A 26,143-nucleotide genomic window follows, 5' to 3' on the forward strand; every position below is an offset into this window, starting at 1 on the left:
TTTCGGAAATAAAGCTAAGTCTCTGTGTTTTCTTGTTGCTAATTCCTGGCTGAGATGTTTGAATGTTTGGTATTGGCAAAACTCGCTCTTTTAATGCAATTTTGTTTAAAACTAGGCAATTTTTTTTAGACTGAAAGCATCATTCTCAATATCGTGACGTCACACGCGTGCCAAAGGGGGGGTTGTAACCCCCAAAACCCCCCCTTGGCTACGCCACTGGTCTAGTGTAAAATTATATGCGTGACTGCCTTACGTTTCCAGAGCAAGAGATTTCATACTCTTCATTTCATTGTTAGCTCCAAGCAGCATTGTTTTGTCATGGAGACAGATCTTTCGACAACAGCATCGGCATTTTGGTCATTTATGGTTTTATATTATGTTATGCAAACAGGAATAATACAACTGCTTCTTTTAACAAAGTACAGCTTGTACTGATAAGATTAAGGATGGCCGTAATCGCACGGGCTACCATGATTTGTAATGTATGCTGTGCAAGTGTGCAGTGATCTCAAGGAGAAAGGAGATTAGGCCACGTGACCTTAAAACAACAAGAACATATTTTCATAGAACAAGGCAGCATTTGTCAATTTTATATTCTAGTAATCACTCCTGCTTAGCCTTTCCATCATTAAGACGTGGTCGTTGACGTCTTATCCTCTATCTTTTAATGCAATGTTGAAATCAATCAGATCTTGCTGCCGTACCTTAATTGAACATGTTGTTTTACACAGAGATATAAAACGTAATTTAAAAAAAATCAACTCAAACGTTTTCGACACGTACGTGTGTCCCCTTCACAGTATACAGCATGTGTAAACTTTGTTTTGTTTGTCTATAATTCAACAAAGCAAACTCTCTACCAAAGCTTTTAGTTTCTAGATTTGCTACTGATCAAACTCTGGTAATTCAGCCAGAAATTATTTTTTACATTGATATAATGTTTTCAGACATTAAATCGATGCAAAAAGGCTGATTTCTAGGTTGAAAAAGTGGCTGATCTTTCCGTACGAGATTAACTGTTGACCATGTCATTCTTAAAAATGTCCCATTTACAAGGCATCTAATGGAATGCACGGCATAGCAGCAATGAACGAAGCAACACTCACATGGCTTTCTATCACCTGCCCTGAAATTGAACAATCCTGTCTCATACGATGAAGAAATAGCATTCCTGATCTAATTCGGTCGCATAACTGGCCTCGTAGTTTGACCATTGTGCTCGTTTGTTTAACTGAACTTCAAAGACTGGAGCTTAGAGCTAAAAGTATTGACTTGAGTATTAGGATATCGTAATAGGCCTAACCAACGAATTAAATGCCAAAATGTCATATTTCTGCATTTTAGGAATTTATACTTGTATTTTGACGGGTGATATTGCTCAAATATTTAATAGTAAGATGAAGCGTCCACGACAAACTCGTCGTTTCAACTTTGACAACATTAATGCAAAACAAGTAAGTTATTTGGTAAATTTGTAATATTTTTAATAGTAGACTCGTATAACTGCAGTATTTTGATGATCTATGTTCTTCCTTTATCTACTAACCTGCTGTTCAAGTAGTAGGTAAAGGTCCCATACTCTGTTATTGAGCCTTGGGGAATCAAAAGGTTCTTATTATACGCAAGTAGTAACCCCAAACACTTGAACAAGAACGTTGAATTGAAGTAAGCTAAGCTGTCCGAACTATTTTGCCGATTCCCAGCAATACACGATCCGAGGTATTGCCTTGTTTCATTTCTTTGTACAAGGTAGGCTACCTTTAACAGAAATCTTTGTGTGGGCTGTGTCATAGCCTACTTCATGCAAAATCATCGACCACGCAGTTTGTTAGCGAATTTTTTCGGATTAGATTTTTGCTTGTTGGGATTTAATCACTACGAGTGGTTTTAGGAAAAGTGAATAAATGTTTTATGAGCTGATTTGACTGATATTGAGTCGGTTCATTCTCCGCAGTAAGTGTTTAGAAACCGACGTTATGACAATTTGTTATGAAAAGTGCTTTCCCAGCGAGTTGAATTCGTCGTTTTTACATTGACTGAACATATGCAGACGTTGAATTATAAAACAAATAACATTTTGTTTGCTGGATTTAGAGCGGTTGCCCGACCGACCGACCTGTACAATAACATTTCTCTCAAAGAAGAAACAGCCGTGATCAGTAGCTAAAACTTTTTGTCTCATTAACGTGCTTTTTTGGTTTCAAGTACCTATTTGAAAGGTTGAATTTTGACATCTGTTTCAGGTTGAAGAAATCTCAATGAAATCTTTTTATTTTCCTCGCACAATGACGCTGCTGGTGATAACATTAGTGATTAATTTTTTCATCGTTATGAGCAGGTAAGAAGATAAAATTTACATTTTCACTCATCACTAGTAAGTTAACTGAGAATTGCTCGTCATTCTGCTATTGTCAAACCACTTACGTTTCAACATTACCTCACAGCAGTGGTGTGAAGTATGTCATACACACTTATCTTCTTTTACTCATACGAAGCGTTTGTGAGTATTGGAACAATATTGCACAAAGTGTGGCAAAAAGTGCGTAGCCTACTCTACTTGAGTTTATGAAGAGCACTAAATGTAAACCAGATATTGCTGGGTGCAATGCTACCAGCAAAGTATGATTTTAATGAAGGAAACATTCTAATTTTATCATTGCAGTGATGACCATACACCAAACACATTCACAATGGAAAAATACACCAACTACTTTTTAGTAAGTGTTCGGTGTCTTGTCATCGCTGCACTGACGAGACTCAGAAGTTCAAAGTCCGTCTGCAGTTGTTTTTCATATCGTAATCTTGTTTTGCTATGCTTTGTCTTCAATCTTGCAGTTGTGAACTTTTAGTGTCCTGTGTGGTTTGTGAAATAGTTGGAATTGGCTATTGCTGTACAGTAGCCTACTATGTTATCATTGTAGGCCAAGACAAGCATGAAAGTTTTAAATAAAATAATATTACTTACTAAGCCTTACAGTGTAAACCATTGATAAACTCCCGCATTGCAGAAACGATACAAACCCAGAACACAACGTTCAAGCAGGCCTTTACATGATGGTGGCCTTTTTTCTGATCGTTAGTGCATTGGTCTTTCCTAATGGTCCATTCACTAGACCTCACCCTGTGGTAAGGCATAACTACAAATAAAATATGAACAGCTTTTCATGCGTAAAAAATTACGACAAAATATGCATTGCACATAAGTTGTGGTATTTTATAACACCAGGCCGTCTAGTCATTTGCTTTATCGAAAATAAAAATACACCCGCATGCTTCTTGGACCAAGGAAGTGGCGACACGTAAAGTATTAATAACAACAAGAAGCATTTATGAAATATCAACGAAAAAATTACCTCTTTAATCTTTTTTTGTAGGTAAGTATGTATATTCATCATGACGTGCATTTACACCATGCCCAAATTGTCAGTGCTTTTAATACTTTCTGTGCCTTGATGTTATGAAATGAGTAGTGTCTGAAACATTAAGTAGCCTACTTACCTTTGACAGGTGTGGCGTCTTGTATTTGGAGTCAGTGTATTTTACCTGATGTGTTTGGCCTTTGCCTCCTGCCTTAGTTTGGATCAAGTAAAAACTGTACTGTACTGGGTGGATCCAAACGTACGCTTTGCGAAGAGGGAAATTGATATTGTTGAGGTGAGGTAGGATGCTGGTCACACGATATGTGGGTTCGTTTGATATCAGTAAGATAAATTATCTATAGAAAATATCATGGTTAATAACTATACAAGATGGATGTATAATTAAACAGTTTACTGTGAAAATGGAAAACGACGTGCTTACTCAGTGGGATTACAGCAAGAAAAAAAAATCAAATAAAATATAATAATACTCGTTAATTAATTTGTCATTGCAGAGCCCAAAGCTTTGACGGATGGTCCACAATCTTTTGCATATTATCACACACGCTTACTATTCTTTTATTTTTCAGGCTTACGCTGTAAATTGTTCTAGTGTTTCTGTAGAGCGAGTATATTCGGCTTTTGACTTCTTTGCTTTCGGGCATTTTATTGGTTGGGCGGTAAAAGCTTTGTCACTGAGAAGCTACGTGATGTGCTGGTCCATTAGCATCCTTTGGGAGTTCACAGAGGTGAGGTGATTGGTTCACAGTGTTCCCGTTCTACCCCAGCCAAAAAACAACCACCGTTTCACATTTACTCAACGTTTGCATGGCAAGATGTAAAACGGCTAATTTTTCCGACTGGGATGTTGATTGTATGAGCTTGGGACTTGGAAGCAATAAAACTATTTCAAGTTTTGGCGGCAATTCTAAGCTGTCGACTGTGGTAAATGGTAGACAGCTGTTTCAGACCACTACTCCGTTGGGTACACTGATGGAGGCCAACACTATTGGTGGAAAAATGTAATTCACTACCGAGCATAGTGTCCATTCTGTGTTTTTTTACGTATCAATATTGCTTCTTTTACAAAATTTAATTTACAATAAAAGACATTTCAAGTCTTCAGTCGATGTGTTATGGGTAAGGTGAGTCCCATACTAAATCGGGGGATGATATGATAAGGTTCTCATTATACTAAGCCTTTGGCACTAACGAGAGTAGGGTGGCCAGTTCCTTTCTCTCGGCCGCCTTTCCTTCTGCAACTATGCCCACCCAATTTATTAACCTTGGGTAGAGGTGAGCGATGTTTTTCAACAACCAGCTGAAGCCGGTAGTCGAACTATGATTGCATGATTGGAAAGAGAACGCCTTACCCGCTCCGCCATCCCACCGTATGGCAGCAGACTCTTCGTACATTGGTTTCTGTTTCCACTACCTTGGTGTGTTTTCAAGTTTAGCCATTTTTGACACATGATATCTTACTATAATAGTGACCATGTTCAGGCTTATGCCACGTGGTTAAAAATTTGGATTTAGTGCGCGGAAAGCATAAAACCCAATCTTCCTGTCCGCCTAATACCAGATCACTTAGTCAGTGTCTTGTCACATCACTTTCTATGGCTGATGTTAAAATTATCCGGACTACAATACCGTATATCTTTGTTAGTTTAATAATGGGAACATATTTTTAATTTTGTTTTTAGTTATTTTTCAATGATATCTTTCCCAACTTTCAAGAGTGCTGGTGGGATCAAATAATCATTGATATATGTGTTTGCAATGCACTTGGAATATTTGTTGGAATGAGGATCTGCCAGTATCTCGAGTTAAGAAAGTACCGATGGGAATCAATCAAGTAAGCTTCACTCTGTTCCTTCTGGTTCATCAAATTCAAAACTTTCAGCATGCAAAATGTTCGTCTCCATTTAGCTTGGCACTCCTAGGCTATAGCCTAATTTCCTTCCCAAACACCTTTTAGTGCTTTACCCAATTTTTGTATAAAAGAAAACTTTGCTTTAAACGTAGAGTTGCGAGAGTTTTAGTGATGGAAGCAATCAGGACAACGATTTGCTTGTTTGGGTGTTTTTTCTTCAAATGTATGCACGATGAGAGATATATATGAACGAGTAGCCTATGAATTTACAATTTGGTTTTATTTTGTATGAGGCAGATTGTTTAAATTTCAGAGCAGGTGATGGAAAGGCAGGTCAGTGTAACTTTGTCCAGTGCTGCTACACCATGTGTTCCGTTGATATACATCTGCAACCAAACGTTTGATCTCCTGGCTTAGGTTTGGCGTTGCTTCTGTGTTGCAAATAATTTGCATTAGTGATGTGAACATTCTTCAGGGATATCCACTCTGCAAGTGGAAAGTTACGGAGAGTGGTGATGCAGTTTACGCCCCTGCAGTGGACCGGATCTACCTGGATTGGACCAGGATCGAGCACTCGTCGCATTCTTGCAGTGTTTGGAACATTGTTCCTCTTTTTGGTACGTCCTGCTTTACTTAACCTGGTGGTGAAACAGCAATATAAAAAACATGCATCAACTAAAAGTTGCTTATACATTTTTTTAACACCGAATAGACATTCCTTTTTCTTTTTTATGTTAAATAGTTTGAATGCTGAAAAGAAGGAATGTTTTTTTTGCCAGCAAAAGTAATATGATAACACAATGGCTACTATAGGAGTAAAATTTATAAATTTATTAATTTAAAGCATTTGATGTCACACTTTTTGTACGTTGAATGAACATTTTGATTTCTATTTCAGGTCAGTGAACTGAATACGTTTTTTCTGAAACATTTTTTTCGCTTTCCGGCAACTCACCCGTTCTGCTGGGTGAGACTCATCTTGATTGCCATTGTAGCCGCCCCAACATGCAGGTATGCTGTTTTGTTACTTAAAAACGTTTCTTGCACGAGACACAACTAAACATGATTTTTATCCACGTGTCACCCCTTTTTTTAGGCTTGACATATTTTGTTTCAGGCAGTTTTACAGCCGGATTCCTCTCCTTGACTATCTTGGCACACTTTTGACAGACCACAGACCAAGATCTCCACCGTTTCCAGCCAACTAGGGCAGTTGTGAAAACTTTCATCTGCATAATACACGTTGTTCCAATAATATACCAGTGACCCGCCACATATGCTACTGTCAATTGTCATTCAGGTTATTACAAGCTATCTAGAGATAACAGTCGCCATATAACCCCGTGATCGGGAATTGGAATGGTGAATGTCAGGGCGTTTCTGCATGTCAACGGGCCATGTGCACTGACTCTCTTGGACTCTAATCTGTTCCGAGATCCCTAGACAGTAGCTGCATTGCACCCAGTTTCCGTGGTGTACCGCGGGGAGATTTGGCTAGAATCTTGTCAGTGGAGAGGTTATGTACCAGCAAGGAAGACTGAAGGTGCGTCTACACGACGACTGTTTTCTTGCTTAAGCTAGCCAAACTTCTTGTTTCTTTAAGTTAATCGCAGTTTGTGCCGCTTACTTTTAAGAAAATGGGAGAGTAAGCGAGCCGTCGAGAAAAAATACGCTCCAGAGCGAAAAACTGGGCGCTTAAGTGAGTTCTCTTGCTTAGAAATGTTTTTTCCCGCCAAAATCTCAGGTCTCCTCTCAGCTCAGTATCCAGACAGGGCAGGGCGGTATCGTTAAAGGATTTCGTTAAGTTTTGATCCCAACCCGTTCTTATTAATGTTGCGAGCTGAACTGGCGGTGACCGTACTCGAAATAGCCCATAGAAAGCACAATATTTTCCAATTTCAAATCCAAAACAAGATCTCAGCAGAAAACCATTGCCATTGTACACTGGGTAATAAAAATAGCGGAAGAATGATTTTGCTGGTTGTTACCAGTCACCCACGCTGACACGAAATTCTGTTTCCAACATTTCAACCTCACTGAGGTGTCTGAATGCTTCAATAAAAAGCAGTAAATTGCGGGTTTGCATCCTTCGCTTTTTGCAGCATTTTTTACACAACTTCTGGGAAGCCATGACTGAAAGACTGCAACAACTTCAAATGGTCAAAGAACAGTCAGTTGCTTGGTCTACTCTGCTGTACTTTAGCGCGAACTGCTATGCTTTGGCGCGAACTTTTTAAAACGTAACGTCATTGGGGATTAGATACTCACGTGACCGCGATTCAAGCGAGCAAAATCTTCGTCGAGGTTGCCAGTGTAGACGAAACGAGTTTAATCACTAGCTTAAGCAAGAATTTCTAAGCAAGAACACTTTCTCGTGTAGACGCACCTTTACGCACTCAGTCTTGGATAAAAAAAAAGAAGCCATCTGGCGGATGCGACTGAACGTAATAGATGGAAAGCACATGCAACTGCATCTAAACCTAGCAACATCACACTAACCTGTGGCAAAGCACAGTTACACCTACACAAGCACCTACTTGCTGAACATCCCCTCTGCCGTCAGTTTCAGACTGGGCAAACCTTGTCTTAGAAACTACGATAGCTTTTTTTTCTAGTTTGACTTGTTATTCGATTTAGAAAAGTTCGTTCCGTTTGTATTTTTCTGGAGTCCTAGACCGAATCGTAAATGGCATGTTTCTTTGAATCAATGTTGTTGCAGGCAAGGCTACGTTTACATGACTGACGTCACATGCAATCGCATGGGAACTCAAGCGTGGATATTCTTGTAAGTAAGAGTTCATTTTGGTATCTATGTGGTTTGAAAATTAATCCATATACCATTTTAAAAGTCGATTTTAAACTTTGATTGTTGATTGCGAAATAAAGTAGATTGATTGATTCACTTGTGTGCCACATCAAATGTACTTGTGATAATTTCTCTTTACTTATGTCTGCACACGATAATAAAAATTTCTGATCATGATTTAGTCGCTCTAAACATGAATTGCTACTGGCATAGAATGTTTAATCAAAAAATTAAAACGTTCAGTTAAAAGCGTTTATTCAAAATTTCAACCGAAATGATTATCCAGGAAGACATATTGGTTTGAATCATGTATTTGTCCTTTTTCAAGAACCGCATAAAAATTGTGGACTGCAATTATTATATCACAGGGCGATGATGGGCTTGGAGTTGAACATTTCGATCAAAATTGGATATGCGGAATTTACTCGTACGCAAACGGCTAAGATGCTGGCATGGCTGCTTGTGACGGTATGTTTAATTGTTTATACGGTGTCCGATGTTTTCTTCGTAAACAGTTCTTCGTAAAACAATTCTTCGTAAGCAATTCTTTGTAAAACAATTTTCCCAAAGCATTTCTTCGTGCATGCAATTGAGATTTGATGTATAAGAAGACATGCTTTACGAAGAATTGTTTCACGGATTTCATTTCACCAACAACTGTTTACGAACAATTGTTTTACGAACAACTGTTCACGAAAAATTGTTTTACGAACAACTGTTTACGAACAATTTGCCTATAACCGTTTATACAACGTATTTCAAAAAATTGAAATTGCCTCCAAAACGGTGCTCCACAAGGAGCATTCTTAACTCTCATCTGCTTTACCTACATTCACGATCTGTCACAGCATGTGACCAGTGAGCATATATCAATGACCTTACTATCCTACGCTCCGACTAAAAACTGACATTCTGAGAGAGGATCAAGCTAATACATTGCTAGCTTGTCCATTATCGGACACTGCTTCTTTATGTACCACGCCTGTTCCAGGCTTAGACGCTTATGCACAGTTCCTTCCATTTGACTACGGTACTAAAAATTGTTCTGGTAGTTCACATGAAGGTGAACCTTGAGGTTATTAAGAAAAACAAGACGCTGTTTTCTACGTGATCCTTTTGATATTTCCACAAAAAGCAGCTTGTTTTAATTATTCCTCTTCCTCATGATATGGCCAAAAAGCTTGTCTGTCGCTTTATGATATTGTGCAAGAGACTTCTGGTTTGGATTAGTTTGAGCTGGTACATCTAAGCTAGTTTTGTGGCTGCGGTAGGATATTTGTTGCATTCTACTTAAAAACTATATTTCAGCGGCCTATAGGCCTACTTCCGCATTTTTTTGTTTATTGTCCAAGCTTCACACTCACTAAAGCTCAACTAAAGCAACTGTGGCAGCGGCCTTTTGTCTCAACAGGAAAGTGGAAAAACGTAAGAAAAAAGTTATCACAAAACGGCAAGCGTCTGAGCCCACATTCTTAGTTAGAGTAACAACTAACACTATACAAAGTACTCGCAGATCGTCACAACCGAATGTCACAACGCAGCAAACTAACATCTCACGTCGCCTTACTGAGGCGTCTTGCAGATACAAGTTGGAGTGCAAGTGCCGACATATTGCGCGTTGTAACTCTGACCTCTGACCGAATGCCTCCACCCCAATCAAACAGGATTATTAACGCTTTATGGTTCGCGTTTTGTCGCTTCTACATTTTTCCAGACCCTTACTATGTTATGGCAAGTGGTATTGTTTTTTTTGCTTTGATGGTCGGAAATACAAAAAAAAAATTAGGAATGAAAAAAGTGTATTTTTATCAATTTTTAATTTCAGATGGTAGTGACCTTGACCTCGCTTTTTGGCTTAGTGTACGTCAGCAATAGAAGATTGGAAAAAGAAGGAAAAACTGTATTTGACAGTCCATATGACTCGTGTAAAGAAAAGGGGGATAAAAGTGACTAAATGTCATCCATGGTACTGATTGCATCACATTCATAAGGGGGAGGCTCGCAGTCAGTAACGGGATTCTGACTTTCAGAAATTCATTTTTCACCAGAAATAATATATTTTGACTTATAAACCTTGCTTGGGGTTGTAGAAATATGGCCCCAATGGCAAAAAATGTAATAATTGGTTCATCCTTATCTTGTATTTTGCGTCAAATGTAAGCTTCGACGTATTGACATCATAATTGTGTTCAGTGAGATGATTTTCGTTGCATTTGGTCGTACTCCATTGCTTATCAAGAGAAAAAAGCATGCCTTGATTACTTGATCGTCACTGTATTTTATGCAAAGCAGTAGTTGGCATGTGCTGGTTTGTTGATTTATGCAAGTCAAGCAGCCTACTTGTTTGTCAGAGCTATATATACTATAGTGTTCTTGAGACACCGCATGGCGTCATAGAGTGTTAGGCTTGCAGGTGTTTTAATCGTTTTTTATGAATGGGCTACATGCAAAGTAAGCCCTATGACTAATGACGATCAGAATTCAATGAAATCTTAACTATGTAATGTTTGGTAAAGCTGCTGAGTGTTGATCTATAACTCATCTAATCAATGGTAGTAAGATTTCGAAATCCAAAGCCACGTGTAACACAGCCATTTTGCCTATGATCTTGGAAGTTTAACCATAAACATTTTAGCTTTACGCTCTTGACATTGACACCTTCTTTCTGCACGCTATGATACTTTGAAAGAATTATTGAAGCCCAAGATGACACAAATAGAACTGTTCTTCATTTGAAGTTTTCGTTTGTTTGTTTTTTTCTTAAAGATTATTTAGATATTTTGATACATGTGTAGCCTTTTCTTTGTTGTTTCACATAAGCTATATACGATCGTTTTTATTGTGAGCAAAAGACGACCCGTTGTGCTCAAGAGTTATATATTTTGTGGTTGATGTGATTCGCAGAATTTCGTTGCAACACTAGAAAGTCGATTGCCCGAACTTTGCTTCCGAAAAGTAGTCTAAAAGTTTCCAGCTGTTCACCCTTCGAACAGTTTCTTCTTATCGCTGTGCAGTTGAATATGCACTACGCAGACTATCATAAACTTCGCAGCAAAGTACAACGTTTTGCTAAATTGGAAACCAGAAAACGGCTGCTTGCTCTCATATTATAAAGTTCATCTTTTTCACTTTGATGCAATGTCTGCACACATTGAATTAATGCACAATACTTTGCTAGCTGGTTAAGAAATTTTTGATAAAGATTATGTCAGTTCAGTTTGTTTTTTATTTATTTCTGGCTATCACAACGAAAAACTATATAGTTAGTTAAACGAAAAAAGACAATACTTTACGATCTATTACGTTGAATGACATGCTGCAATACTAAATTACCTTGTTGCTGTTTATGTACATTGTACAAGTTTGTTTAAAAACACAAGTCTTCCATGTGACTGATCAAGTAATTCAATTTTTGGAACTATCCTAAGGCATAGTTTTCTACTATGTCTGGTTTAATGCATGTAGTGTTAACGTGCTTCATACTACTGTTTCTTTGTGTGTTTTTTTACGTCCAAAAGTCCGAAATTCTGCATTTATTTTCAACCACATACAGATTGTGGTATTTACCCGCATTTTACTTGAAGCCACTTTTGTAAGGCCGATTCCCGCTATTTTATTGTGTTGTCGATTTTTTTCGGATTTTATTTTAACTCAGCTGATTTTCTACTTTGACAAAACAGTCTGTTTTTGCCTTCAGTTTCTTCATTGCGGTGAGAAACCATGCACTGCATTGTTTTTGTGTTTTATCTTCATGGTACGATGCGTGGTCGAAATTTAGTGATTGAAAATTTATGACAAAATAATATTGCTTTTATGTCATAATAATGCTCAGGATGCAATGCTCAAACTTTGTCTTTATCGATGCAAAATTTTCTAATACACGTTCAGTTGAAACCTAGGACTTTACAAATCTTTGGAAAACTTTATTTGTTGCATGAGTTACCTTTGGGTTAAAATATTCTCAGTCTACTCTGCTGATGAAGTGCAGGTGAAAATGAGAAAGGATGTACATAGGCGTAGCCAGGGGGGGGGGGGCGAACGGGGCCATGGCCCCCCCCAAATTTTCAAAGTTTGGATTCCGAAGTTGAACCCTTTGTTGAAAATATAATATAATTTGTATAAATTTATATTGTTTTCCAAGACATCTGGCTATTAACACCCCCCAGGACTTGTTTTAGACACACAAAAAGACACCAATAAATTTTGCAAATCGTAAATCGCGCAAAGTTTACGCGATTTACGCTTCTTTTAACTAATCTGTGGAAGCAATTTCAGAATCGCTTACTCTGTAGGGTTTTTGTGTAGCTGAGTTTTTTGTGTTCTCTAATTTTAGCCGCAGTTTTTGCCCGTTTTTGTGTAGATAAGAGCTACCTTTAATAAGTTAATAGCTGTTTATCTGCTAATAAGTTTCATACAAATATTACCCTGAAAGTGTTTCCAGAAAGCGTTATAATCCATTATTTAAGTGTAATTTTGCAAAAATTTTCCGGGGGAGCATGCCCCCGGACCCCCCTAGAATACGCGTGCCTTCGGCACACTCTAACCCCCCGCCAGCTTTATTGCTTCCCTTGATTAACCCACCAGGATGCGCCACTGCACATCAGGTGGTGATGTCTTAAATCAAACATTTTGTCGTTCTCTTCAATTCATCAAATAATTGGCCCCCCCCAAAATTTTTTTCTGGCTACGCCACTGAGGATGTAGCCTTTGAATGAGAAAACTACGTCGAAAAGTGAACAACAAAATAAATGTTTGGCAAACTTATTTAGAATTTGTCGGTTCACTATTTCGAAGTGAACAACTAACAATGGTATACAATTTAAATAAGACTAGACACCAAAACGTCTGTCAAAATCATATTTTTTCGATGTATTTTGCTTGACGCAGTAACGCCGTATGAAGCATGTCTTCCATTAATTTATCAACATGTCGACGTAGTATGCACATTGCATAACTTTTAGCTGTGTTGACCTTCTACGTTTATTTGAAATGGAACTCAAAAGTCTGGATGTTCATCAGGATTGTTATATTTCCTAGCAGTAGTTGCAACGTTTATCAGACGCAGGTAAAAGTAGTTTTATTGCTTTACTAAAGTTTCACGCACCATGACAATGCGCATCCTCACAGCGAATACGGTAACATACAAAATAAGATTTACGAACTTGTGTGCTGCAGTGCAGATGAAGGCAAGAGGTTGAGGCAAGATAAGTGAAACCTGCATTATTTTAAAGGTTGACCAAAGATGTGTAAGCGGTTACTTCCTACGTTAGACAACGTAAAACTTACAATGTTAAAAATAAAGTTGAAAAAGTTGAGCAAGAAATCGTCTACATACCGTACCAAAAAAGTTTGGATATTTATCCCCTGTGTTTATCTTTTCCAGCAATAGCCGCAACGTTTATTGGATGAAAGTAAAAGCAACAACATACGACGAGTTGTTACACTGCTTACTGACGTTTTGCGTACCATCAGTCCATGACAATGCAAATTCTCAGAGCAAACAACCAGAAAACTAAAATTTTGAAACTGTGCCGTAGTGCGATTGAAGGCAAGAGAAAAAGTTAATTGTGGCGAAAGAAAAGTGATATGATTGAAGACGTTCAATGCATAATGAGATGGCAGGAATTTTTCAATTACTTTCTAAAAATAAATTGCCCCTAGCCGGTGATGTTTTCTCAATTATGGAAACGACACTTTGCAATTACCTTTTGTTTATTAACTGTAATTTTAACGTAGTGAAACGTATGAGACAAAAGTATTGATATGATGTGTCTGGTAGCTTTACATACCGAGACAGCAAAATCTGTCGTTTTACATTGATTCAACATCTGCAAACATTGAATCAATGTAAAAATGACATATTTTATTGTCTCGGTGAAGAAAGAAAATTTAGTCTACTTGAGAGTGGTTTGCACTAATGCTTGATCTTTTACTCTCCCTCTGATATCTTTGCGCTGAACATTAAAAACTTGATTAACTTATGCGGAGCATAGTGAGTCAGGTAATGAGTCAATATCATAGCAGTCACCTCAATAATACTCGGCTTTCGAAAGAAATGTTTTATTTGCGTGACCATTTGACAACATTTTTATATTGGTCACAAAACCAACCGAAGCTAACGGCTGGAGTCAGAGTTCTCTGCATTTTCACCTCCGGCAAACTTCTGTTGGGAACAGGCTTTTTCTTTCAATGTGCTGAAAAATATAAGTAGACAAAATTGGTGTCTTTAATTTGATTCCACATAATAGCCTTGTGATGGCATATTTTATTTTGAAACACCTGTAGCGAGAACTCTTAGATGATTAGTAAAATAGCCTAAATAACCTAAATAACATTGAAAGCTATGGTCCATGCGATGTGTCCCGATATCTTTTATTTTGTCACACAATTCCTGCAGCGCAGGGCTACTCAACTAATTTTAGCAAAGGTCCATTTTGACAAGTTGAATATTTCTGCGGTCCGGTGAATATTTCACATGCAACCACGAAAATTAAACAACCAGTACGAGCACCGAAACACTTTTTAGGTAGTGTGTAACACATCTTGGATTTTTGTCTGACACAAACAAAGAAATAAAAAGGAAAAAACGTATTGTGTTTCTTTGTAGTGTAGCTGTGTGGATCGCACATCAGAGAAGACAGCAAAACCTTGGGATGTCTGGGGGCAAAGCCCCCAGCTCCTTGGATTATTATCACAAAAAATTGCTTTTCCCCAATGGAAATCTGTTTTAAGAGGCCCTAAAATGTGGCAATGAAGTTATTCTTCCGGAAGCCCGAGTCCACCTTCAACACTCAGAAGATCCGGATTCGGACCGCGGTCCGCCAATTGAGTAGCCCTGCTGTAGCGCCTTTCGCTGCTTATTGTATGCCACATTGAGTTGGGAGAGGTGGAGTTTGGGATATGATACAAATATTTGTAAAAAAAAGTAACAAAAAGAAATGTTTACCAGTTGACTCTTTATAGCTCAAAGTATGTTGCCAATCTGTAACATGTTGCACTGCTAACTATTCTTTGTTAGTTGAATTACTGCTATGACAGGTAGATAAGCCTGGATGCGACAAGTTATTTTTATTAGCTTACCCTATTCCCGTTAAATGATGTAGATTTATTTCGTCACCCATAAAGCCGCTTTTTTAATAAAGTCTGTGTAAAAGTTCTGAGAAATGAAGTTTGTGAGAAATTTTTGTTATGTTGCAGCTACTATCTTTTTGTAACCGAATTCATTCGAATTGAAGCCCTTTGTAGCAGCGCTCCAACTGAGCTATCCGAACGGATGTAAGGACTCCAATGCAATCGAAACGTTAATTGATCTTAAAGAAATATGTCTGGAACATCAAATCAAACAAAAACTGTTTTTATCGTATTTAACTTCAGCTGTCTTGTCAAGTAGAAGTGAATTTGACCGTTTTTAAAATGCAAGTAACCTTAGTAAGGTGGGGCGGCCAAATCCAGTAGTATTAAAAGAAACTCGATGATGAATTAAAAAAATAAAGAGGATGTTGAGAAGTGCGACGTAACTTCCTCACTGTATGAATCATGAAGACTCGGTATTTGTAGGTTTTCTAAAACAGTTATTTTAGTATATTTAGCTTTAAAAATTGGAACCAATGACTCAAGCTGAACTAAAAAGTGCTGCTTCCTTTCATAACCTATCTTTACTTGGATTACTAGGGTATGCCTTCTGCAGATATTGCATCAGAGAATTTCAAGTAAAAAATGCAGCTAACCATACAGTATACGAAACTTTACAATTTTGTTTTGATACACTACTGCATTTTCAAAACCTTTAAATTTGACTAGCTACAATTGCTTGATTGAAACTATGTTTTGGAGCGAAATATTTGTCTATGAGTTAGCCTAGGCTATAGCCTACTGATACCAGTGGCGCACCAATAAAAACGTTCTGTGATGTCTAAGATATATTCATGTTGGATGCGGATATTTATATTAACGATGATAGGAATGGATGGGGGCGACAGTTTCATTTTGTAGAATTAATGCTGTTTGGTGGCAATAGTGTTATCAAAAGAAACGCACTTTTTCGCAATGGAACCCTTTTGTTTTTAACAAAATAAAGATGAAAATAAACATAACCCCATGATTTTTTTTGCGATATGCCATGTCTAACCCACAGGTCTAACCGGCATTTGAATTGCATTCATAACTTAAGCTACAATCGCAAAGCGCATAAAACAATAAAATTATAAAAATCTGTACTAAAAAGTAAACTTGGTTAACTCAGCAATCTAAATGTTGGCTGCATTGCCGAGTTGTGAGACTGAGAGCCCTGGAACGACGTTCGAAAATGCGCCGGTTCGACACCGCTCAAGAGCATGCGATTGTGTCTTTGGTAACACACTTAAAGGCTTGCCTGAAGGTGGTCACGAAGATTGGCTTCCTTGCCTTTCCATCCACTTAATCTAAATCTTCAATCACCGGGCGTAAGCCTGGATACGACAAACAAAAAGCATTCTAAATAACCGTAAGCAGTAGTGCAGTTATAGCCTTTCATTTTGTGGCCTACTTTGTTTCTGACGCAGAAGAAAAGTAGATTACCATTAGTAATTAAATTAAAAAATCCTATTTGAATAGCCTATTTTAAAAGTTAAAGAACATATTAGCTGCGGTACTAACTTAAACATTCTTAACGCCCACTATCTACTCTTTAGTGCAGGCCAGTGGCTTTTAGCAGGCCAGTGGCTTTTAGCAGGCCAGTGGCTTTTAGCAGGACGTAGCAGAAGCAGCTTAGAGCAGGGGTCACCAACTGGCGGCCTGCCACGCTGTTATGTGCGGCCCGCGGGAAGTATCAGCTAGGGATTGTAGATCATAGGGATGCATAACTACATCCGCTTTTCGCTTATCCGCAACACTAGAAGGGTTATGTTTTTTTTATTTACAAAATAATGCACTTTGTATGGCTCATATAAGAAGAGTGAAGTTGGTTTTAAAGTAATTTAAGGTTTTTGGTTGAAAGCAAGCCAGCAGCAAAGCGTAAAAAATGCCAAATTGGCAATTGACCCTTCTAATGTTGGCGGAACAACGGAGTTGCGCGTCCCTTAATGTACTGTCCCTATAGTATCAGCGTACAAGTATAACCAAAAATTCTTGAGGAGTTAAAGAGCATGAATAGTTAAAGAGCATGAAGGAAAAAATACTTTCCGGGAAGCATATTTTCGCTTTGCATACGATTCCACCGACCGACCAATCAGATTGTAATTCTAGGTGGGGTGATTTAAACGTCTGTTTTCGAATTTCGAAATTGTCTGGGAGTATACGGTTGCTCATTTACTGCAAGTTTGTAAATGTCATGTAAACACTAGTGTGCATTTCACCGTTATTGTGTTTCACGAGCAGTGTTCCCTTTATGCAAGTTTTTGTTGGCAAAATAAATCGGTGTGCCAACTCAATTTATAATAAATTGGCAAAATATTATACACAAATTTGAAGACTGTTTCTAGTTGTAATAGACTAAGAAAATATTTAGCTTAGCACTGCAAAATGTTGTTAATCAACAATTCTTGCTATGCTGATAAGCACCGCAAGTGACAGTTGTCTAATATAATAATCAAAGAAAGACAGTTTTAGAGACTCTCACAAAAAGGATGAAAAAGCAATCCATTGCTTGTTGAGGGAACACTGTTCATGAGTTACGATAGAAACGTTTTTTCTGTGATTTCCACAAGCGTTTGTTTCATGGTGACTGGTTTCTTTCTCCTTGTTATTGAAGCCTATTTTTCACTGATATGTTTGCACTATTCGCAGGTCACTATTGTTACCTGTATTGCGATGTATCAAACATTTCCTGGTTTACTAAAACTGTTAATTGCAAGATATTTTTTGTGAAGCGAAGTGACGACATCACTCTTGCGTGGCGATGAACATTCTGATGAAACCGCTTGCCTCTTTATAAGTGCGCAAAACAAGTGTCCTCGTTTATTAGGCATTGTTAAAGAAGTCAAAAGTGTTGTTAAAGGAGTTTGGCCTGGCAGTAGCCTTGTTCGACTAATTTTGTTGCCGCGGTATTCTAAGATAAATATTAACAACGTGTAACGCTGGATACTGGGTACGAAATGCGTTCTTTTCTAACATAAGAATCAACCTACCTAAAATTTTATTAGTGCGGCTCGCCACAGCTCTCTTTAGTGCTAAAGTGGCCCGCATGCAAAAAAGGTTGGTGACCCCTGGTTTAGAGTATAGCTCTATACAGAGTGCATCCTACTTACGGATCTTTGCAAGCAACAATCTCGAACATACATTTGTTTCCATGAGATTTTCCTTTTGAGTCACAGACCGGGTTGTATTCTTTGCTGCAAGGTCTGCAAGTATGAATCAAGCAATGAATTGCAATTAGAAACTATGTTTTTACAGCTGTGTAGGCATAGTTAGCATGAGTTCCAGTAGCCTACATTAATAATAGACAAAGTGCATAGCCTACCCAGTGCTGTGTTCGTAAAAAAGGCACAGGGTAAGCCAGTGATTCTCAAACTGTGTGCCGCGGCACACTAGTGTGCCGCCACAGATTTTCAAGTGTGCCGCGAATCTTTTTGAAATTTTGGAAAAGAACTGTACAAATATTTAAAATAAGCCATTCCGACAAGTATGCGACTTAAAAGCGCTTTAACTCCTTCAATAGATGATAAATAAGCACTGTGACAATGAAACCAATTATGGCATTGCCGATACAGCAGGGTAATTGCCACGTCACTATTGGGCTGCTATGTTAGCTATTGCTATTGCTAACATTACTTCCCACCATTTGGAAGCAATGAATCAAGCAATCTTTCTGCAGAAGAAGAACAGCTCATTGATTTACGAAACGACCCATTTTTTCAAACGCTGTTTTCACAAAAAAAAACTTGGATGCGTTTTGGCTGTCTGCTTCCAAATCCTATTTCATGATCCGTACAAAAGCAATCAAACTTATATTGACTGAAATTAAAAGCTGTAAACGAGAGAGACTGCTTGGAATTGACGATGAAATTCGGGTATATGTTTGTCAACAATGCAACCTCGTTTCAGTCGAAGCTTATATTGGTATAAACAAGCACATCCATCGCATTGACACGTGAAAATAATTTTTTTTAAAGTGCAACTTTTCTTCTTTTGTAAGTGTGCTGCGTGCGTTTTATATTTTTTCTAATGTGCCACAAGCTGAAAAAGTTTGAGAACCACTGGCAGGCGCGAATCTAAGAGTTTTTTTCAGGGGGGGCCAGAAAATTTGAAAATCAATTAAAAAGAAAGAAAAGGCTAAACAGATATGAACAATGATACTACGGTACGACATATACGATATGCTATAAAATAGACATTAAAAGAACCATTTTCATCAATTGTGATGCCGAGGGACTAATATCAGCTGTTTAGAAGCTTATCAAACCATTTGATGCGGAAACATACAATTTCTACAATTTTTCACAAAATTTCGGGGGGGGCCCGGGCCCCCTGGGCCCCCCCCATAAATCCGCGCCTGACCACTCGGGTAAGCTATTGCCTACTGCCAGATTTGCCAAAATGATAAATAATAAACAACTTGTAAAATATTAATCTTTATTGGCTTGGTTTGGTTTTGAATCTTTATCCTCGGAGGCTCGGACTGACAAAGCCATGATGGGTATATTCCTAATAGTCTCGCATACTGTACTTGTAGACCTCTTGACGCAGAACCGGTTACCGAGATTGGCAGAGTGAAGTTTTCCGATTGTTGAAGTGTTGTTGCCGAGGAATTATTCCATTCACTAGGAGCCGCTGAATGGAGCGCAATCCTGAAATTGTTGCTCAAGCGCACACCCCGAGAGTCGAACCAGTGCCGCGTGATCTTGAGCCGGGCGCGTAACCACTGAGCTAACGAGGCGGACTATTCTACCATAGCATGAATTATCAACATCAAAATTGGACAAGAGGTACAAATTGTTTATTTTTCTGTGAAAACATTCCAAACAGCCTGCCAAGAGGAACCTACATCTTTATCCTCTTTACAAATTTGGGATCTAGTAGCTTAGTTGTCAAGAATCAGTAAGGATAGCACAGACACTCTCTTTGAAAAACCAGACGGTAGGTAGGCTACTATACTTGCTCGAAAAAGCAGAGAGTATCTTGCGTATACTACCGTATACCTTCGAATACAGCGCTGTCATACCTTCCTCACCACTTCTATTTTTATTTGTCTATTTTGCCAACGTAGTTTAGCCCAGTGCTTTTCAATTTTTTGACTTGACTTTTAGGCAACTTTGAAATGACACATAGGCCTACGTACATATATGTTGTGTAGCACCAAGTTAGTTATGACAAAAATATGAAGTCTTATTCATTAAGGCCCCAATTAAGTAGGCTACTGTTAAACTGTAGCCTACAAAACAGCAATGTTGTTGGCGACGAAAGCTCAAGTAAATAGTTGCTTTTCACAAAAAATAAGTAAATAAATAACGTAACTGTTAGCAACGGAAGTGTTGCATGGCTAAATGCCGTTTAAAAACTTTATCAAAGAAATACATTCGGTAGAACTTTGTTTAATGCAGTGCAATGTCAACAAAAATATCCAACCAATTTAGTTAGATACCGGTAAGCAGTTTTGTAACAGTTTAAAAAATCAACTTTTTAAATAATTTCATTTCCCAAAACAACGTAGCCTACTAAGCTTACTTGAGACCTAGCTTAGCCTATACAGTAAAATATCTCATAAGCACCGCCACCACCCGATGTTATTAAACCTTGACCTGAAACTGAAAACATGGACGACAGAAAAAAAGATTTTTTTAAGCCATAGTTCAAAATGCATTACGCTAGGCTAGGGTGAGATCGTTCAAAACGTTAAATTCAATTTTTGATGCATTAATCTGATTGCATACTATGGTGGGAAGAAAATTAATATTTCAGGTATCAGCTCGACGTCAGTTACAACATAAACTACAAGAAAGTGTTGATTTTCCCGAAAAGACATCGGCACACACGTCTATGTCTTTGGCAAGACGCTTAGAGAAGAGGAAGATAGAATTTTTTAGCTTCTTTTTAACTTTATCTAAATTCTGACCACGGGACTTGAGCTTTGAAATGCAGAATAATAAACATGCCTAATATAAATTCTATGACACAGAAAGAGCAGTTGTAGGCCAAATGCATAGCTCAGAAGCTGCAGTAATGAAATAGGTTGTGAACCAAAGCCCTCTTCAATTTAATCAGCTAGAAAGAACATAAAAAGTAGTCTATACAAGCTATAGAAACTGTGAGGATAAGCGCGCTATTTATAGAATTGAAACCAGGGCCGTGTTAACTGCCCCTCGTATCCCTCGGCAAGGGGCCACAGTTGATTAGGGTCCCACTCATTTTAGTCTGTTTAAATGTTTTTTGACTGTTTGAAAAAATAGAAAAGCTGCTACAGAAACTATATATTCGGTAGCTTAAATCATGCAAGACCGAATTTACTGCTATATCCCCGGCTGGGGACCCACGTCTGCAAAGGGGCCCACTCATATTTAGTTCGTGCAGCATTTTTCGGGTTGTAAATTTACATGTACCGGTAACATTTAACACGTAATTTTTGTAAATTTTTCTCGCTCAGTTTGCTCGCTCAACTCCATTTTATTCATCCAGCTAGCAAAACTAAGAATGCTTGGTTTCAACAGTGGGTTAAAAGAGTAAAAAGTTTTTTTGTGTTGCCCAAAAACTAATAAACTGATTTAATATTCCAAAGTAGCCTAAACACTGCCCACTCAAATAGCCTGGTTTATTAACAATTAAATTGACAAATTTTGTTGTTAATCAAGATATGATTTTTTTTTAATAGGTAAGCTAACCTCAAGTTTAAACCAAACCTTGATAAATTTGGTTACATACCAAGAGCGCGTTTTGATAAAAATGAAAAACATTATTGTTCCTATAAATTCCTAAAGTATGACCAAAACAAGAATATATTTGTCAAAATTGTCTGGGGGGAAAGCCCCCACACCTTGTTTATTTTTTTAACTTTCCCAACTTTTTCTTTGCTAAAATGATGAATGCAAATTTTTCTCCATAGTGATAGAGTTTACGACCCTAAATACTTTCTTGTCTTATTTATAAGCGCCATTACTAAACATAGAGGCCCAGTAGTGGATTTCCGGGGGAGGGGCGAAATAGTGCTCACACGACCCTGATTGGAACCACTAGTTTAGTTCAAATTATACTTACTTCATGCAGTTATCACTGGAAGTGTCTTGCGCTGAAGTGGCAATTATTAAACAAAGCAAGCAGAGAAGAAAAATACAAAACTTCATATTGCTAAAATCTGCATAATACTTTAGTTTAGGCCTACCAAGTTGAGCCATCATATGGTGTGAGCCTATTTCTCTACACATACATTGTTGAGAACTGACATGTTTACAAACCAGCAAAATAATGAATGATTGATTAATTAATAACGCGTGTAAATTCTAGATTGGAAACAAAAAAGTTAAGCGCTTGACTTTCTTGCCGAATCAAAGTGTTTTAAAAACATGAGCAATTTCTTTAGGCTACTTAGGCTACCATAGGCCTAGGCTATATCATTTCGATTTTGACTTTTGAGCAAGCTTTAACGTTCGCGTTTTGTTGTATCTCCTTTTTTTCTAGCAAATAGGCTATTACTTTTTGATTTGACGATGAAAAAAATACAGTCTAGGCCTACTATATCTATTCGGCGGAAACGTGTTCAATTAGAAGTTATCATTTAACATACAGTATTTTACAGAACACTTTTGCCTACCCTGTCTTTTTGAGCAACTCAATTAGAATGACAATTAAACAAAAAAAACTAAAAAAACAGATCCAACAATGGATCAAAATAGTCCTTATAGCTTCCAATGGATTCAATCCCACGCGTATTATTTCTTTCCTTCTGCCTACCAAAAGTCTTTGCCTTAAGTTTTACTTCCGCTTATTGTCTTCATTTGGTTGATTGTAATTCCGTCTTAGGACATATTTATCTCTTTTCAGTTATGTAGTTAAACTCATTTTTTCATTCGATCGTACTCTAAACATAGAAATTGATCGGTTTGATCACCAAAACAAATTTAACACTTAAAGCACCACGCTGTAATGTGTTATTAAGGAAAGACTGCAAGTCAATGAAGTTGATAAATCAAGACTTTTTGATGCGACTGTGTGGGAATGTGACCACGTGCTTGTTATTGTCACGAATCTTTCATTGGAAGCCGTTAGTTAAACAAGCACTTTAATTTATAGCAAGCCTGCTTGTATAGCTTTAAGTATTTTTATTAATAGTAGGGCATTAAATGTTTAAAACTATTGATCCGGGATATCTAGAAGTCCTAGTTTTACCTGCTATTGATACACAGTTTTTTAATGTGATAAAAGTAACCTGGCCATGGTATAGGGCAGGGCTTCCCAAACTTTTTTGCTTGCGACCCCTTTTAACCTCCTAAAAATTTTCGCGGCCCCTTACAATTAAAACGACAAATAGTGCGAAATATACATTTGTGATATTTATTGAAAAGCTTAAATCTAACGAAAACCAAATAAACTTACAATTTACTGGCACTCAGTTCAGTTTATTTTTGTTTATTTCTGACCATAACAACGAAGCCTATGGACATTGGACAGCCTACTGGAAACAAAACGAAAAAGCAAACACATTCATTCAGTGTAATGGGTGTGACTGCCTTCTGCAAAAAAAGCAAGTCCAGCTGTGGCTCAGTGTTTGCTGATGCAGGTCTCAAGGCAGTTTCAATGTTGTTTAGGTTGGAACGGTAGGCAAAAGACGAAGTGAGAACATTTCAGATAAATCATTTTGAATTTTGGTTTCCAGATGTTCAATTTTTTGATGAAGGCACCAATTTTAGATTCCAATGCAAAATATTGATGTTTTCTCCTATGGAGGGACAAATTAAATTCGTTTAGTTTTTCAAGCAAATCTGACATTTGACATAATTCGTAAAGCTAGATGTCATTGCGAAAATGGTGGACTAAGACTGAATTTTATTCTGTTGGAAAATTCACGATTTCGGTTTTCAACATTAATTGGCTAAAAGAGTTTTTAACTCCGATTCCATTTCACCTCATAAATTTTCAAAAATAGAGCAGCCTATTGAGTGCGCGACTCTTAATAAAGTTAATAACTGTCACAGCATCTCGCACAGAAGTGTTAATATGCAGTAGGCTACCTTGTGCAAATTGGTATAATTTCTGCGACCCCTGAAGTTTGTTACGCGACTCCTTGGGGGGTCGTGACCCCCAGTTTGGAAAGCCCTGGTATAAGGTATGTGTAACAACAACTTGTCGGATGTAGAACGAGTTGTAGCCTTAGTGTCAATGTGCGACCATGGAAAAAGTGTCACTTCCATACAGGGATATCTATAACTACGGGATTGGAAACTCTATTCAGTGCTATACATCAGTAGGGTCATCACATTACTACGACTACAGAAAGATTAACAAAATAAAATACCGACTAAAAGATATACAAAATTCGATTTTACAATAATAATACAAAATACACTCCCATTGACACTTAATTGATGTATAAGAGTACATTTACGCTGCTAGAAAAAAACAATGAATCCAAAAAATAAATGAATGCAACGAGTCCAAAAACCTCCTACTATTGTTCTTTAGCATTTTGCGTACTGCAAATCGGATCAGAAGTAAATGAGGAGTGTTCAGCAATCAGTGAAATATGCTGTTGTATTATCAACTTGTTCACAGACCAATCCAGTACGAAACCAATTCGTTTACGATGTCATCAGAACTAAAACTAATAGTCATTCTGGAATTTTTTTAAGCAGCAAACAAAATACAACATGACTGCACTAATGGAATACAAACAAATAAACAAACCAGGCAAGCGTAGACCTTACAATTTACAGCAGGAGAATTGATTGTTACACTTTTGGTTGTTCGTTTAGTCTACTACGTGCTGCCCTTTGAGGTCAATTTATGTGATTATTTATCACAGCAGCGCACAAATAAAAGTGACCCTACTGGTGTATAAAATGGTTTTCAGTTCCACAGAGTTTCCAATCCCGTAGTTATAGATATCCCTGCTTCCATAGCGGCACTTAGTGAATGGAATAATTCCCCGGCAACAACAAAGGGTGCAGTTGCCTCGCCCCTCCCCCCCTTTCGAAGGCCCTCCCCCCCGACGTGGAAAAGTGTGATTTTAGGATTATAAGAAAATAGGATAAGAAAATAAGTCTTTTTTACGCTGGCCACTTCCTTATTTCCAACTTTTAAGTTTAGCCTTACAATCTTGGAAAGTCTCAACTCTCAACGTTTTGTTGAAACAACAAACAACATCCGTTTGCACAATGCATTGATTTTATTGAAAAGATAGCAAAGAAAACTCAATAATGTGCGTGTCTAAAGTTTAATCGGAAAGGTTTTGCCGTGTTCGTATCAAACGTAACGTATTTTAGTTTAACCCTATATAACCCTTCGCATTGTTATAGAGCAGGGGTCATCAACCTTTTTTTTCATGCGGGCCACTTTTAGCACAAGGAAAGCTGTGGCGGGCCACACTGATAAAATTCTAGGCATAGGTTGATTCTTATGCTAGAAAAGAACGCATTTCGCACCCAGTATCTAGTGTTACTTACATGGGATTAGTATTTATCTTAGAATACCGCAACAACAAAATTAGTTGAACAACGCTACTGCCAGACCAAGCTCCTTAATACTCCACTTTTGACTTATTTAGCAATGCCTAATACACGAGGCCACTTGTTTTGCGCACATATCACGAGGCAAGCGGTTTTATCAGAATATTTATCTCCAAGCAAAAGTGGTGTCGTCACTTCGCTTCACAAAAGATATCTTGCAATTAAACAGATTCAGTAAACAAGGAAATGTTTGACACATCGCAATACAGGCAACAATAGTGACCTCCAAACATGTCAGCAAAAAATAGGCTGCAATAACAAGTAGAAAGAAACCAGGCACCATTAAACAAACGCTTGTGGAAATCACAGAAAAAACGTTTCTATCGTAACTCATGAAATGAGTTGATTTTTCATCCTATTTGTGAAAGTCTATAAAACCGTCTTTCTTTGATTATTATTAAACAACTGTCACTTGCGGTGCTTATCGGCATGGCAAGAATTGTTGATTTACAACATTTTGCAGACATTCATGCTCTTT

At 37.7% G+C, this 26,143-nt stretch overlaps 2 protein-coding genes across 2 annotated transcripts; one reads left to right on the forward strand and one right to left on the reverse strand.

Moving 5' to 3' along the window:
- The first annotated feature begins 1,348 nt into the window (after positions 1-1,348).
- LOC145770583 (phosphatidylserine synthase 1-like) lies at positions 1,349-13,173 on the forward strand. Its single transcript, XM_082582272.1, has 11 exons — positions 1,349-1,454; positions 2,244-2,338; positions 3,009-3,126; positions 3,508-3,654; positions 3,950-4,108; positions 5,063-5,214; positions 5,708-5,849; positions 6,131-6,243; positions 7,952-8,017; positions 8,407-8,506; positions 9,864-13,173. Exons 1-11 carry the CDS (start codon positions 1,398-1,400, stop codon positions 9,990-9,992), a joined length of 1,278 nt encoding a protein of 425 aa, XP_082438398.1. The 5' UTR covers positions 1,349-1,397; the 3' UTR covers positions 9,993-13,173.
- Positions 13,174-14,088: 915 nt separating this feature from the next.
- On the reverse strand, positions 14,089-22,351 carry LOC145775170 (turripeptide Lol9.1-like). Its single transcript, XM_082586407.1, has 3 exons — positions 22,202-22,351; positions 18,262-18,354; positions 14,089-14,232 (listed from the first exon to the last, which is right to left on the reverse strand). Exons 1-3 carry the CDS (start codon positions 22,339-22,341, stop codon positions 14,154-14,156), a joined length of 312 nt encoding a protein of 103 aa, XP_082442533.1. The 5' UTR covers positions 22,342-22,351; the 3' UTR covers positions 14,089-14,153.
- Positions 22,352-26,143: the final 3,792 nt, after the last annotated feature.

The sequence above is a fragment of the Aplidium turbinatum genome, chromosome 1, assembly GCF_918807975.1.
Source record: "Aplidium turbinatum chromosome 1, kaAplTurb1.1, whole genome shotgun sequence".
In the NCBI taxonomy this organism is placed as follows: Eukaryota; Metazoa; Chordata; class Ascidiacea; order Aplousobranchia; family Polyclinidae; genus Aplidium; species Aplidium turbinatum.